Source organism: Pagrus pagrus (assembly GCF_965226575.1).
Source record: "Pagrus pagrus genome assembly, chromosome: 5".
Classification (NCBI taxonomy): Eukaryota; Metazoa; Chordata; class Actinopteri; order Spariformes; family Sparidae; genus Pagrus; species Pagrus pagrus.
The window spans coordinates 32,238,167-32,255,484 of NC_140189.1; the positions used below are offsets into that span (position 1 = coordinate 32,238,167).

Here is a 17,318-nt window from a genome sequence, read left to right on the forward strand (position 1 = left end):
TCTGACCCTTTTTTCTCCGCGTCTCTCTCAAAACCAACCAACTCTTAAGCCCTTTAGAAATCCACTATCATTATTCAAATGGAAACAATCAACTGTCACAATTTCTCTGCTTTATCTCTTTTTCAGGCCCTGCGTCTCTTTCCTCTTCCTCTCATCCCCCCCACCCTGTTCACCCCCAGACTACTTCCTCTAAATCTAAAAAAAATACTTCTAAAACCACCGTCATTATTTTGAAGACGGCAGTTACCTTACGGTATTATCTCAGCCTTTGGCTTTTTTCTCTATTTTCTTTTCTCTCCCACCAAATATCATTCACATATTCCTAAACTTAAAAGTCTCCCTCTCTCTTGTTTTCTCGATTTTCTCCCTCCATCTTGTCTTCTATCGTTCTTGCATTTTCTTTCTCTTTCCCACAATGCCTCATCCCTCTCTCCCTCTCTCTCTCTCTCACTCTCTCTGTGTCAGGTCAGATCTTCGAGTCTGTGCCAAGGTGCTGGTTGTTGCCAGGGTGTGATGACTCTGCTGAGCCCGCTGACTCAAACAGAAGCCAAAAGGCCAGCCAAACCAAAATCACTGAACAGCAGAAAGCTGCACTCCTCTGTTCTCTCCTGACCCTTCCGATCACGCATGCATGCGCGCGCACACACTCAGATTCAGGCACGTACACGTACAAGACAACATGTGGTCGAACGCATAGGGACAGAGATGGACAAGCATTGACAAGGGCACTTTCTGCAGTACGCAAACACACACACATTACACACACACCGGCCTTTGCAATCACTAAACTTTAGGTTCAAGAAAGGCTCGTTTAGTTCGTTTAAGACAGATCTGGAGGCAGGAGGCAGGACACGACCACAGAAATGCAGTCATTACTGGGGGGCGGCTGAGGCTGGACACACACCAAATGCTCTGGGGATAGTCTGACATGGAGGGGACGCACACACACACACACACACACACACACGGTTTTCTCTACCCTAACTCTTGTTGTATCAGTGGAGTTGCACAAACAAACTGCTCCATTTGGCCGAGCCAGTAAGTTCAGATTACACTTGAGGCAAAAGGCGCACATGCACGCACACAGTACTGGACGCCAGGGTGTTTCGCCATGCTTAAATTACTATTTGGAGGAACAATTGCAGAAGCTACTTGTGAGTTCTGTAATTCGTCACAATAGCAGAAGACAACAGATACTTAACAGCATATTGTATATCATTCATGCGGAGCCACAACCTCTTTGGTTGTTGGATTTGTTTAAACCTTGTTCTTGTCATTTCACGATGGGGTTTATTTTAATGACAATTTAAACTGAAACTGACTGAAATACTGAAAAATGATCTGACAGTATGGGTCTGGTTTTACATTTATTTGTGTAATAATCGACAATCCATGTATGTACTTAGAAGCCTGGTTTGGCCTTTTATACTTACTTAATAAATCATATACGCATTATAAATCTATTTAGTCATTAAGAGACCATCCCTTAAACCAACCTCAATAAACACGGGTGAATATATTTTGTTTTACTCTCCTCACTTGTTTTTGTCTAAGAAAATATCAGAAAAGCTGAAAGGCAGATGGAGGAATGGCCTTTTATAAGTCGTATGACGTATAATTTTAGCCTTTTATTTCTGATTTTTCTCCAGTTTGTAAAACATTCAGTTAGTTTGTTGCTCAACTTTTTAAACTTTTTATTTACCATATCTGTAATGCAAGTAAGCATTCACCATCAGTCATAACGACGCTGCATTTTAGAAGCATTTTTCTTCTTCTAATTAAAGTATTTTTGTATTAAAACAAGACACTGAGAGAAGTTGTGCAGGGAGCAATAATATGGAAACATGGAGGGGTATAACAGACCATAATTTAGGGGGAGGGAGCTGATTTAACTTGAGTGACGGAGCATACATGTGTCATGTGAGGTCACCACTAAAGATCAGATATTAATGCTTAACACAGTAATGACACAGTTATAATATATAAGTAATGACATTTTCATTTAATAACTAGGTTTTGCTTTTCTATATTTTTGTTTATTTGGCGCTGAAGAAAAAAAAAAAATTCTTTGTTTCAATTTGGCATTAAAAAATGAGATGCGGCTCTCCGGGGCCGCCTCACGCTCATATCGCGTGCACAACTGGCCGAGTGTAAGTAATTTCATTTGGAAGCACAGTACTTTTGGCAGTCTTGGTGTGTGTGTGTGTGTGTGTGTGTGTGTGAGATGATTTCCCTCATAACAGTGCTGTTGGAAACATCATTAAAGAGTAATGCTAACACTCTGATTCCCATCCCAACACATCCACTTCTTGTAAGTGTATTTTCAAACTCGCAGCCGTGAAGGTTTCTGGCATCTGGCAGGAAAAAAGTAAAGTTTGAGGAGTGAGGGAGACCCGGTGGAAGTGAGGCTGAGAAGTCAACAGCTCAGCAAGCGGAAACACAATTCCTGCCTCCAGCTTACAAGCTTGAAACACGTCACTCTGTTTTTCTTGCTGTTGTTGCTCTCTTTTTTTTTTTTTAGAAAGTTATTCTAGTTGCCTGGTTGAATAATCACTGGACTTCCATGATTTGAAGATGTCATGGAAAATGTCCTTTTAGGCGACTCTCACCACTGGGCTGCCATCTTGACAATGCCTGCAGTTATTTTTTGGGGCGAACATGACCAGGCCTCTGTCCACATGAATGAGGAAGAAGTCATTCTGCGTTTTCAGCTATCACCTAGCAATTGGGTTGTCTGGAGTTTCAGACGTTTTGATTTAAAATGCTTTTGTGTCAAGGTGGGGTCTAGGTTAAATAATCAACAACAGCTGATTTTATTATCCTACCATATCAAACCTAAGCGAGGCAGGAAATGATTAGGTGAAAAAAGGCAAAATATATGAGAACGACAGGAAGAAACAAAGACGGGAGGCAGAAGAACAGAGAATCTTGCAGGTGTGAAATGATTGAAAAGAGAGAAAAAAAAACATTCTGAACAACAGGAGGAGGGAAGAGAGGATTGAGAAAAGTATTAGAGTGTGTGTGTCAGTGTGTCAGTGTGTGTGTGTGTGTGTGTGTGTGTGTGTGTGTGTGTGTGTTAGCAAGAGAGAGAGGAAGAGTTAGAGGCTGAGTGAAAGTCACCTTGTGGAGCTACAGCGCACTGAGCAACTCTGTCTGTCTCCCCTTATGAATTATGACAGTCGCTGGTTGGCCAAAAAACCCCTCTGCTACACCGACACACACACACCGACACACACACACACAGACACACTTCCCTTCACTCTGTCTCTCTTACTCTATCTTTCTTCTCACTCCCTCCTCCTCTCTCAGCGGTACACCCTCATCCAGAAAAGCCGTGCTTGGTGGAGAAAAGCGATCATAAAATATGCAGCTGTTCCACCGTCTTTAGAGTGCTTCTCAGACCCCTTGACTCTTTGTGTGAGTGTGTGTGAATGTGTGTGTGTGTGTGTGTGTGTGTGTGTGTGTGTGTGTGTGTGTGGGCATGTCATGTAATGGCAGCGTGAGTCCTCTCTCTCTTTTCTCTTTTACTTCTCTCACCATCTTGCACTCCCTCTCTCCATCTGTCTCTCTGTGTCACATTCCTGAGTTTCTGTCTGTCCTGGTCCTGAAAAATTAAATTCATTTTGGTTCAGCTGGACATTAATTCCCTGACATCTGACCCGCTTCTCATTCACGCTCGCTATCTTTCATACTCAACTCCTCCTTGTCCCTCGTGTCACTTTTCTGTGGGATCAGCAGAAAGGTAAGCTGTCCTGCACGAGGGATTTCCACAGGGTTACAGACTCACACAGGGCTTCATCTTTCATTAAAAACTCTATCTGCACATGCAGAAGATGCTATTAGCAAAGCCTTTTGCTTTTATCTCAGTCTTTCATCTGCAACATTTGCTTTTCTGTGCTTGTAAGCAGTCTAATCATTAATGTGCAAAATCTGAGTTCGCAAAAATATTCTAATCCATCTAAACTCACAAACTACTGTATTTCTACTGCACTTCAAACAATCTTGCACAAGTTGTTAAGACATGTTCTTGTAGGAGATGTTGTTCACATCGAACACAGAGTCGTACTCTGCAAAAACGATTAAAGATGATAATGAGGTACTTTGTGGAAATACATGTTTGGTATTCAACTAAAACTCTTCCAATAAGTGACCAGATAAGAATTGAGCTTTTGGCTCAAGGACACTCCTGTAGGTGCTAAATGCTGATGGACACATATTGGATTTTTCAGGGGCTGGATGGGTAGAGATTATCTGATTTCTGACGGTAGCGATCGTATCGAGCCTGCACATACACGGAGACAACAAGTGGCTTCAGAAATCTATTCTGATAATGTGCAAACATTTTCATAGAGTCACATCCCGTATTTGAACATGTCATTCAACAATTGTACAGGATGCTGTAGCTTTGATCTGATGATGTCAATACAGTAAAGTGGTTGTACGTGTTACAGCCCCAGGAAAGAGTTAATGGTGAAAAAGAAGCCAAATTTGAAAAAAGAGACGGGTGAGACATATACATCCTCATCACCTTGAGAAACGAATCGCTCTCATCTGAAGATAAACGATTCACAGAAGACTCACACTTTCTGACTGAGATAGAGACCCGTTTTGAAAAATTAAACTGATTAATTCTATTTATATCTGAAAATGATCAAGTACTTATCATCTATTTTCATTAATCTTCGTTGTCGGCGGAGAAAAAAAAAAAAAACTCGAGTCGAGAGATCAGTGAACGAAAACCGCATCTAATTCAACTGGTTGAAAACTGGCCTGTGCATAATTATTAATTAATCATCTTCATATTAGCCCGACATCGCTGCTCTCCACTACTCATGGAGTCCTTAGAAACATACACACATGTGCACACACACCACCCACACACAAACACACACAACCCCAGCTTGTGTGTTGAGTGTGCAGTTTTGTGCGTGTATGTTTCCCTGCCAGAGCCATTTGTGAATTTATGATTGCGTACGCGTGCATTTATTAAAACACTTTCGCATGTTTTTTTTCCTCTCTGTGTGTGTCCCTCCATGTGTGTGTGTGTGTGTGTGTGTAAATGGGTGCCCTTTCCTCAGCTCATTGGGATGCGAGGCGAGAGCCCGTCGAGTGAGAGCTGTCCAGGCTAGCTTTGGAGTCATTAGCGCGCTCGTTAGTCCAGTTATGTTAAATCTAAATTACCATTCATCATCACACAGGGACCCATCATTTATTCTGATGTGGCCTGGCAGACACATGCGCTAACTGGATTAACTCATTCAGAGACACGCAGACACACTCGCTAAAACACAGTGGAATTCCAAATCAGGCGTTAGCTATGTGGTAAGTGTTTTAAAATAGATTATATGTTATTGATTGAGACATTGCAGGGCATTAGCAGTGATTGGTGTGCCCTTGTGAATGCAAACCAGTTCCAAACCATGCCCTCCTGCAGACGAATGCAACTGAACAGAGATAATAAATCGAGAAGATAAGCTTTAAGTACGATTTTTGTGTAGGTGTTCAATAGAGAGGTTAAAGAAATTGGCTTACGAGTTGGTCGCTTGGATTCCCAAAGCACAGAAGAGCACTAAATATGCTACTCTACTTAATTAGGCTACAGAAGTTGTAATCAAACAAAGCAGCATTAAATGGTACATGAACAAAGTGCACGAAACTAAATTTCTACCTTCATATTTTGGGGACAAAAGGGAAGTTTTTTCCTCATTGATACAAATGAACAGAAATAATATATGGAAAGACTTCAGGGTGCAGCAGAGGAGGGCTGGCCTGCATTCAGTGCTGGCTCTCGGCATTAAATTAGCTCTCGCTGAGTAAAAACACACGCTGGCACACAGAGTCATTAGTCGCTACAGGAGGAATGCCTACCATCTGCGCTGACGTGATTGCAAAGACGAGGAATTCTCGGGAATCAAGCCGACAAAGTGGATCGAGCGAGCGGCTCCCTCTGCCAAATATAAAGACTGTGTTTATCACATAATTACATTTCCACTTCTGCTGTGTTTATTGGCCTTACAAGTTTGAGCACATACAGCTTTGACCGTCAAAGGCTTTCAAAAAAAAAAGGTGGAATCAAAGTATTAGGAGGAGAGTCGACCGTGGGGCTGTCGAGTTTAACCGTCCTCCTTTTCTCAATCAAAGCATCGGAGGAAAGTCTTCTTCCCGTATCCCTTGATGGGTTTGTGGCAGATGGATGGAAATATTAGTAAGAAAATCTTCTTGTTTTTGTGTCATTATAAATGTTTTTTTCAGTCATGCATCAATATTAAGTCATCTAATAAATCCCCTTTTAGATATCAGCTGTTCAGGACTGCAGCTTCAGGCAGGGTCCGACCTTCGCAATGGATACGGAGAGCAAAGACTTTCTGTATTTGTAGTTTTCAATAATCAGCAGATAATCAGAAGGAGTTCCAACTCACAAAATGTGTTTATAAACTCGAGCCGCACCGATCTGAAGCCTTCAAAAGCCTGAATTGAGATGAAAAGGAGCCGTCAAGAAATCAAGATTAATCTTTTTTGTTTAATGTTAACAAAGAAACACTCAGAGACTCGCTGTCATGCATCAATAACATCCGCCATTAGGAAAATCACTTGTTTACAATCTTTGTGCGGCTCTAATTGATTCTGATAGGTGTTTAATGACTAATATGATACGGCCACCCTGGCTTGAAATCCGTCCATGTTTTTTAAGTGAAAGACAAGTGAGTCAAGTGTCTCTTAGTTTGTAGCTGACACAGAGAAGACTCCTGGGTTTTGATCTTTGAAAGGACACTGGTTTTGGCACTTCGGTGTCCCTTCATCAAACCAGTGCAGACACCTTTGAAACGACAGCTGTTTTCTTATAACATAATCAGAGCCACTAATTCCTGGCACGGCATCACAGGACACAGACAGAGGAATGTCAATAGATTGACTCGTCTGGTAAAACAAAGAGTAACACTGGGTTCAGCTGCCTGATTTGTTGCCATTTTTTTAAACTGTTTGCTTTCAGCTCTCATGCTCTTTCATTTTCGTTTGACACGTTATTTATTTTACATTATATTTGACATGTTCTTCAGATTAACCACGTGTCTTAGTTGTCTAAACTTGACCCAACATTAACCTCTTCTTAACTTTAACCATACTGTAACTGCCACGCGCAGATGTTGCAGTTTTTTAAAATGTCGCCATTGGACGTTCAAGTGGAAGTGTAAAAGTGGAAACTTTCACCCCTAAGCAGTACTGTTGGGCGAACTGGACGAATGATAGGTTATTTGTTCATGTAGTCCATAATGGAGACATGAACGCAGATAGAAATGGTGCCAGGCTGCCAGCCAGCGAGGTTTATGAGTAACTAATCTAAACAATGGTGTCATTATTTGATGGCCATTACATCATGCAACCAACACTACAAGTTAAGCTTAAAACTTGTTTATGGCATGTTTAATTAAACATTCATTGAACGTTATCTGCACAATTGTCCAATATGGATGTTTCTTGTCAGGCGATAAGACTTGAATAACTGTTAGTAGTGAAGAAGCTAAAAATAACATGCATTCACTTCTTTTTTGCTTAATTTCAGGTCTATAATGAGATGCAAACTGTCTCAATCCCTGCACCCTCACCTCTCTACATAAACGACACCTTCGTTGGCACTAATGTTACGTCATACATGTAAAATGTGTACTGCAGTTCATGTAATATGAATGCATTTCTAAGGAACTGCTGGGCTGATAATTCACACCTCACAGCTGGAGCCAGCAGAGCAGAGACCCTCCTAAAGGGCCCACATTATGCTTTAAGAGGTACTGCATGACAGCGTTTCTTCATTTCCCCACCCAGTGTGCGGGTTTAAATTACACAACACGGTTTGGAGCTGACACCCACAACAGTAAATGCCAAAGGCTACATTTGTCCGTCAATGAATCAATATGGTGCAGCTGCAACAGTGGTGTATGTTGCAAAACAGTGACATCTGAACTCTGAGGTGATATAAAGTTTTGTCCCTGCTCTGCATGTGAACACAATGTTTCTGTATCAAAACCCACTTGGCCTGCCTGCTTTCTACGACTCCCAACAGGTAGGATAAAGCAATTTAGTCAAAAACGTCGGCCCATTATTTTAGTCACATAAGGTGACTCCTGGCAGGTAATTTTTTTCGTCAGCATACAAGCCCCCTGTGGACAAGCCAAAAAGTTACTTTCACAAATTGACTGGCAACTTCCCAGCCTCAGAGCCGCTCCTCTAATCTTCAGGCCATGAAAGCTTACCTAAAATCACCAGAGCATGCTAATTTCCTCCTTTAATTTTTCACCATGGCAGCGGTGGAGTTTATCTTCATTACAGACCGGTGGAAAAATGACTGGACGGATATTAAGGCGGGAGAAGAGATGACCTGCAGCGGAGGTCAAGTTGGACTCAAAGCCACACAATGACAACAATTATTAACAGGTTGTGTTGTGGTTCAGATTGTGACTTTGTGACTGCTGGGTGTTGAACATACTGATGTTCACTAGTCAAGGTTACTGTGCATGCAACTATTCAGCCTTACTCTTGAGTTTACTCAGGAAATTACTGATTCTGGTTGCGTGTGTCCACCCACTGGGATTGAAAATGTTGTTATGAAAAATATCATATTAAAATAATAAATATTTATGAACTGTTGGAATCCACTGATAACACATGTTTGAAAAATAGTTCCCCCTCATTACAGCATTTAAAAATGTGAAAATTAGACAAAAAAAATGCTTTCAAAGAATAAAAAACTCTTTCAAACCTATAATTATGTGCGACCCGGTTTTACACAGAAAATCAATCGAACTTTCAAGTAAAACTAATAAAATTAAAACTCTGCTTTTTGAGCTAATATTTGCATTTCAACCCCGGCTTGTAAAAACGTATGGATCTGAAGAATAAACACACCAGCGCCCCGGCTGCTGTTCTGAGTCTATCTGACAGCCTTGGTGGTCTGGAAACAACAAAGGGCCAAATTGAGTCAGTCAGTCAGACATTTGTTCCATCAATAATTAATGCCTCCCTGCTCTCCTCCCTCTGATCCTTTCAATCTATTTTCTATCACTGGTCTTTGTTGATTTTTTTTTTTTTTTACCCGCTAACGTCACATCAGTGCTGCTTCCTTGTTTTCTGTCTCTTATTTCATCTCTGTGATGTCTTCTACACCTTTGGGTCCTGTATCTCTTGCCTCCCTCTTCTCTCCTTTCCCATCTGCATCTTTTTTGTTTAATCTGGCCTCGTCTTTCAGATTGGATATCTGTTTTATGCACCTGTCTATCGCTAAGATTTCTCTCCTCTTTCTTTCCTCATCTGCCTCTCATCTATGGATTTCCCTCCTTTCCTTTCTATCTCTTCCTCTCTGTATCGCCTAGTTTCTTTCTCCTCAGGTCCAACAGCAGATTAATAAATGATGTCCAGGAAACTGGCAGCTTTTACAACACCGATACCACACTCCTTTCTTCCCCTCGCTTCACATCCCTCCTTCTTCCCATTTCCATTTTGTGAACATCCTCCACCCCTCCCAAAATCTCTCTTGTCTCTTGCCTCTCCTGGCAGAAAGAAGAGGAAAGGATAGTAACCGCAGTCCTTTCGGGTCTAAATAAATCATAGCCCAGCACTGCCTTTGCTTTTACAACACCGATCCTCCACTTTCATCCTGGCAGCCATGAAAGAGAGAGCAGAGCGAGGAGGAGGAAGTAAGCGAGACTATCTAAGGACGTATGAGTAAAGGGAGTACATATCAAAGGAAATGGTGAATGTAAAAGTGTCTTTAGTCATATCCGTCCTTCTTCCTGAACCTCTCCAGGAAGCAAAACTCTTCTGTCACATGGAAATATGAAGAAACCGCAATTCAGGCAGGTCTACAATAAACTTGGAGACTGTTAATCTCTTAGATATTAGAGATTAGTTCTTTGAACCAGCAACCATAAGTCAATGCTGGTTTACATCAGTGTGACTAGTATATATTTCATGTTTTATGTCGCTTAGTGATGCTAAAGGATGAAAGAGATCTATATATCAGCCTCAACCTGAAGAAAAAAAAAATGAAAAATGACAGTAACAAAATAATGGAAATGCAAAAAATTTAACGACGCATTCCCACTTTTGAAATTAGATTATCACGTCCATAAATGGCTTTCAGTCTGTCGGTATTTGCAAGAACTTTTGCACTTTGCGATGTGACAAATATTACGTGAATCCAATCCTTTCAAATGCCACATCATTTTAACATGTTGTCTAATTTAATGAGAAGGCATCCCATCACTCCCCTTTATTTCCAGACAACAATTATAACGAGATTAATGAAACCAACAAACTAAAATCCATTTAGCATTTTCAAAATGAGCCTGACGCCCGAATGTTCGACTTTTGACTCGTCAACGCTGCTCCTGTGAAAAGCATTAAGCAGCTCAGATAGAGCCTAGTCTACCAAGAAACAGCGGCTAATTAAAAATGACTAGATTAATTAATGTGGAGATTCGTTAGTGGCACACACACACACACACACACACAGCGCAGCGCAGTGCCTCTTTCAATTGGCATGACGCACTCACACACACACAAACTGCTGCAATACACACACACACACACACACAGACACACACAATGTATCCAGCCAGCCAACACAGAAACCGTACAATTTCTAATATTCACGCAGTCACACTGAAATATAGAAAAGTACATTCGCACATGCAGACAGACATCTTCTGGAGTGATCATCATCTGGAAGCTTCATCAATAACTGGTCACTTCTGACGAACAAAAAGCACAAACAAACACATACAGATGTACATAGTTGTAGGAAAACATGCAAGGATTTTCGGCCGACACACACACGAGAATGCACACACATTTTAATTTTTATACTCCCCTCGCCTCACTTACTTCACAACCGCAGACTTTATCCTAAACGTTATCCTACCCTCGGGCTCGAACTAACAATTATTTTTAGTTGAAATGTATTTGTTGTTCTTTCTGATTCGTTGGCCGATTCCTTTGCAAACAAGATGTCTGAAAATACTTCAGACCTCCAATTACCTTCTTCCCAGAGAACAAGGTGACATCTTTAAATTGCTTGTTTCGTTTAGCTTGACACTCAAAAACCCTCCAAAATCTGAAGTGTACAATGAAATGTAACAAAGAAAAGCAGCTAATCTTCAGGCTGGAACCAGCAAATATTCAGCATTACTGCTTGATAAGAGACACAACGATGGATCCACGAGTTAATCAACCAACCAATTCACAATCAACCCCAACAATAATAACTCCTAAACCTAAACCCTAAAACAAAATCTAAAACAAGCAAACAGCGCTTTTTTCTAAATTGTTTGGTCTCTATGTAGCTCAAAAATGCAAAGCGGATCTCACAGTGATAGAGGTCCACGCACATACACACTCATGTACATCAGTTTGTGTGCCCAGATGTGCATACACACACAGAAATACACACCTACCTGATGGTGCAGTCACACGACCTCCAATCACTGTTATCTCTATCACCCCATTTTGTACTGCGGTCACGAAATCAACCCCAGGAACTGAACAGATGGAGCTGTGCCTGTGATTGTGAGTGTGTGTACGTGTGTGTACGTGTGTGCATTTGCAAGAATACGCATACATCTCTGCATGAGTGTGTGTTTGTGTGTGTGTGTGTGTGTTAAGATGCTTGAAATGAAGATCAGTCCAGCGGCAGAATTGCTTACTGTCATTCATGCCCTTTTGCTCACGTGCACAAACACTTGCACACACACACACACACACACACACACACACACACACACACACACACACACACACACACACACACACACACACACACACACACACACAAACAGACACACGCACACCTGCCTTTATTAAAACGTCACATTCACTGAATATACTGTGTGCTGTCATGCTGTCTGCTGTGAATGGGAACGGCTGCGTATTTACAGTGAATTGTAAATCCTGCCGAGTACTCAGCTGTCAGAATCTTATGAATTGCTAATATGTTGTATCTCGCGCTGCTGATCCCCCTCTATCTGCCCCCTATCACTTCCATTGTGCGCCGAGCAAAAAGTGAGGCAGGGGAATCAAAAAAAGCTAACTGCTGAAAGGGAATAAAACCTTGAAAGGGAATCATGACAGGAAGAGGCACAGATGGCAAAATAAAGATTTTTGCAGCATTTCAAATTAAATCCGAGCTAATATGAACAAAAAAAAAAAACAGGAATAAAACGCTTTCTTTTTCTTTAAACATACAAACGTTTATTGTAAGAGCTGCAAGGATTTCTTCGTATTGGGCTGAAGGTGGTTCACAGTGTAAGCTGCCATGTATTGAGCCATGTTCCACTGTATCCTCTGCTCTCTTTAATCATTCATGTGAACACATTAGGCAGCACCGGACTGCACCAAGACTGATCACACCTACAACAGCAGGAGACTCATCAAGATGCGCCTGTTGGGAATCCCACTGAGCTTTTTACATTACAAATATCTGGATTCAGCGCTATATTATGGCAAAAATTCCTTCCATCTCATCCTGGATCCAGTTTAATTTTCAAATACCAATTATTTCAGGGAGAACAGTCAATGATTTCAAGTACAAATCAATAATGAATTTGTCTTTTCTTGTGCTGTTCTGCACAAATCTGGAAAATGACATGTTTCCAATAGATTTTTTGACAGATTTTTCAATTTGTATCTTGTATATAAAAAGCATTTTACATACAGCAATTGTCTCAGGCTACTCACAATCTTACTTGGTGCAGGAGATCTTTATATGATAATGACACAGATTTCCTCCTGAAGCGACCAGTTACACTTGTCTTCATTTGGGCTTGACTAATGTCACAACGTGATGAAACCACGAGAATCAACAACTTCCTGTTCTTCTTCAAACGTCACCTTCAGCACTGTATTATGAGCATTATGAGTCTGTTCTTGTCTCCCTATTGTCCTCAACAGCGCTCACTTAATGATCAACGAGCATTTAGCTCCACAGACAGACAGACTAGAGGTTGGGACAGTGCTGTCAGCCTTTCCAATCATCTCGTCCTCCCCTCTGCCATCTCGCCGTCTTGTTTCATCACCCATCTTTGTCTACTGGCTTCTCTCGCTCTTTCTCTTTGTTCTGCCTTATTTGCTATACAGTTTTACCTCCAATAAACATATTCAGCAACAATATCACCAACCTTTTCACCTCTCAGCGTCATACAGCAGGATATGAATACATTGCCAACAAATGCCAACCAAAGACAGGATGTTAACTTCCAGCTTGCTCTTACATAAAATGAAGACAAGACACTCTAACCTTTACATATTTTAGCTCAAAAATGGGTGCAACATCTGCCTCTGCACGAGAGCATATGCACGCCATGGACACACACACACACACACACACACACACACACACACACACAGACACACACACAATTGTGTACAATGATACGCGCCCACACACATACAACTGTGGAGAAAGTAGACGCCTTTCCCAACACTACCTGGAATTGCACGGTCGCCAGTCACACCTCTGAGCATAGTGACAAATGAGCAGCTCTAAAGATGTGGACAGATCAGACGCACACACTCACACTCACACACACACACACACACACACACACACACACACTCAATCGCATACACAGCTGGAGGCAAACACGCTAGAGCATCAACATATTCCCATATGCTGAGGGAATCACCCCCATGCACTAACACACATGGTGCAGGGAAAGCGCAGGTGGCTGCTACACTGTTTTTCTCACTCTTTCTGTTTGTGTGCGTGTCGGTGTGTATTGTAAGTCAAGGACAACAAATTTGCCGGTGAATGAGCAGGCACGCTTCATCCTTTCCGAGCAATGCACGCAAGCACTTAGACGTGCGCCTCAGCTCCCTCACACACAGAAACACATGTACAGAACTACATTTTCAACAACAACAGCATCTGTAAGTTGAAGCTTACATACAGCAGATGCACATAAAGACATAGAATGAAAGATGAGAAAGAAAAAAGTAGATGAAGAGGGGGGTGAACGAGGAAGGAGAGAGGAGAGGGAGACGTGGATTTTTACATGAAAAGGAAGAAGAAACTAAGACAGAAAAACAAAGCTGATACCGAGCGGAGGAGAGCTCAGGACAGGTCCCTGCTTCACAGACAACACATGAACAAGCGGAGAAGGGGAGAAGAGAGGATGAGAGCAGGAGGAGGAGGAGGAGGAGGAGGAGGAGAGAGCTGGAGGAGCCGGAGTGAGAGAACCAGGGTTTTTTTCTCTACTTACAGAATCTCCAGATCGCGCAGCGCTCGGAAAGCTCCATCTTCGATGCAGCTGATGTGGTTGCTGTCCAGTTGCCTGCACCGAGCACAAACACACACACACACACACACAGACAAACACACACACAGATGAGAGAGAGAGATGGGAGAGAGTCAGGCGCAAGTATGCAAGGTCCGCTCAGCTGTGGGAGGGACTAACAAAAGACAGGTTCCCGTGAATGAGTGTGTGCATGTGGGGGTGTGTGTGTGAGGTGATACCCCAGTAAGTAGGCTTAAGGTAGCAGATAGGAGACACCGGTGTTAACTCCCAGACACGCTCACACACACATACACACACACACACACACACACACTGGGGGATACCCAGTCCAGACGGTAGCACACAAGCTAAGGTTAAGTCTCTCACCTCGGCGCTGATATGGCCAGCCCTGAGGAAAGGAGGAGAGGAAAAGGAGAGTGCGAGAGAAGAGACCAGTACGCTAAAGTGGCCTGCCTGGCGTCAGCCTATCACCTCCCTCCCCTGCTGCAAGCCCAGCGCACACTGGCCACCAGGAGAGAGAGGGACGAGAGAGGTAGACACAGTGGAGAAGAGAGCGAGCGAGCCGTAGCTACTAAAGCCCACCCTGCTTGTCTGTTCTGTAAATATTAATTGCATTTTCTCCTCTTCCACCCCTCCTCTCCCACCCATCTCCTCCTCCTCCTTTCCCCTCCTCCCCATGTCCTCTTTTATTCTTTTTTTTTTCTCCCTGTAGTGAAAGAGGGAGTAATTTCATTACATTAGGCCAGCCAATCCATTAAGGGCCTTTTACCGGCTCTGTCACTGAAACAATTTCATTAAAAGGAAAGCCTCCGTAAATCAACCTACAGTCACGACTCTGCCTCTCTTTCCCGTCCCCCTTCCTTCCCCTCTCTCTCTCCCTACTCTTCCTCTCTCCCCCCCCTCTTCCCTAGCTCGCTCGACGCCTCATTCACCGGACTCCCAGATGCACCCTCTACCCCATCGTCATCTATCCTTTGCTTTTACTTTAATTTGCTCAGCTCTAGGTATTCAACCGCCCCCCCCCCTCCCCTCGCCACCAACCATCCCTCCATCCATGAACCCAACAACCCCAGAACCTCCACTCCCTCCCTCCCATTCATCCATCCATTCTGTCTCTTCCCCCTCACTTCTTCTTCTGCTTCTTCTTCTGTGGAGGAGCAGATGGATGGATTGCGAGTGGAAAGACACAAAGGGCAGACAGTCAGGAGTATCTTCTTTTTTAACTTAACCAGGAAGGATGAGTGGCATTTAGACTGGGTCCACACACACTCAAACAGGTGGACGCACACACAGAAACATGGAGGAAAAGATGCAACCAAACAGCAGAGAAACACTCAAACACACACACATGTAATCATAAAGGTCCACAAGACAAATACCCTCATGGACACACACACACAGCATGGCTAGTTACTGTCTGCTCTCCAGACACTAGAAGATAAAAGCATATCACTCCACCTTAATCTTCTTCTCCTTGTCCCCTTCCCCATCTCATCTCTCTTCCTCTGTATCCCTCCATCCCTAATCCTTTTTTTCCTTTTGACTTCTTCTTGCTTTTATCCCCTCTCATTTCCGATCATCCATCTTCTCCATTTTTCGTGTTCTCTCCCCCTCTCTCCATTCATAATCCGTTTTTTTCTCTCCCTCTAGTGCCCCCTCGTTTCGTCTCATCTCTGATTCCCCTTCACCTTTTCTCTTCTCACACTCCATCTATCCATTTCTAATCCATTTCTTCTCCCTGTGTTCTTTTATCAAGCTTTTAAATCTCCTTTTCTTCTTCTTCTACATAGCCCCGGTGTCTGCTCGGCACAACGCACCACCTGTCCTATCAGTCATGTCGGCTTTTAACCCTGAGGAAGGTGATTCCCAAAAACCAGAGCGGGTTGTCTCTGTAGGGCGACAGAAATTACATCAGGAGCTTCAGGAGCAATATATTCTTTGGTTTGCTTTTATATGTGCATGTTTTTGTCAGTGTGGGATGTGCAAGTCCTCAGAGTAACTGAAAAATGTATTTACTATAGTACACCACAAGATCAGACAGACTCTATTGCAGTGACTTTGGATAATTGTGGGAAAAAAAGGATATAAAAAGGTTTACTGTACATTAAGCATCATTATCTTGTCATAGAAAAAAGTATTGTCTCCTCCAGCTAGCCTTAGAGAGCACAAGAGTTTATAAACCCAAACCAAAGTGAAAAATAACTGAAAAAACTTTGAAAAGCTGCTATACAAGCCAAAATACTGTAATCTTTGTTTGATCACTATACATGAAATTCCCTTGAGGCACAACTGATGCGTACAACACAACAGGGTCAAAGTATAACAAGCACATTTTTCACGTACTTCTTTCTAATATTGACCAACTGCTGGTGAGTAACGTTTGGCATGAGTTTATTTTGGACTCAAGACAGTTAATATCAAACAACTCCGTGCCCACAGGCCAGGTTTGGCTCCCAACATAATTATTTTTCAGCCCTGCGAAGGCTTCCAGAGACTGATGAGATGTTTTGATCCCCTTTGATGCAATGCAGTTATATTTTAAGAGGTGGTTCAGAGATATGTTTTTAACAAGCCTGGTAAGCTGCACTTGATTAATTGAGCGTGATTGATAAAGATTGTGAGGACTTGTTACAACTAAACAAGTGTTCGGTTTTAAGACTGACAGGGCTGTGTGCCGTTTTTTTTAATCTGGGTACTTGTTGGAAGAAGAGAAGCTGTGATCGTGAGCATCTGTTAGATGACTGAACTCTAAAATACAGTGAGTGCTTGGGATCATACCAACATATGGTTGTGCCATGTTTGTGTCTTATGTAATTAAAAGGCATGTTGTTTTTTAGGAAGGCGATCTGGCACGCAGCCTGAGCAGCCATATGGAGACACACGGCACTGCCAAAGTTGACTGTAGTTATTAAAGCAATTATAATTTCATTAGTTAAAGGTAGGGAAGGCAGTTCTGGAGAAAGATAGCTGATTATTGAGTCTTGTTCCCTGGTGGCCAAATACTGATGCTTTGGGTTCAAATTTTGGGCCGAA

At 42.4% G+C, this 17,318-nt stretch overlaps 1 protein-coding gene across 3 annotated transcripts in view; it reads right to left on the reverse strand.

Annotated features, from left to right (window-relative positions):
* slit3 (slit homolog 3) overlaps window positions 1–17,318 on the reverse strand; it is a 266,581-nt gene that overhangs the window by 92,063 nt on the left and 157,200 nt on the right. For all 3 annotated transcript variants that reach the window (XM_084353294.1, XM_084353293.1, XM_084353292.1), the window contains one exon: window positions 14,250–14,321. Coding sequence is in view for 2 of the 3 variants with exons in the window: in XM_084353293.1 (XP_084209419.1) it covers window positions 14,250–14,321 (72 nt within the window). In the remaining variant the exon portion in view is untranslated. The remainder of the gene's footprint in view (window positions 1–14,249; window positions 14,322–17,318) is intronic.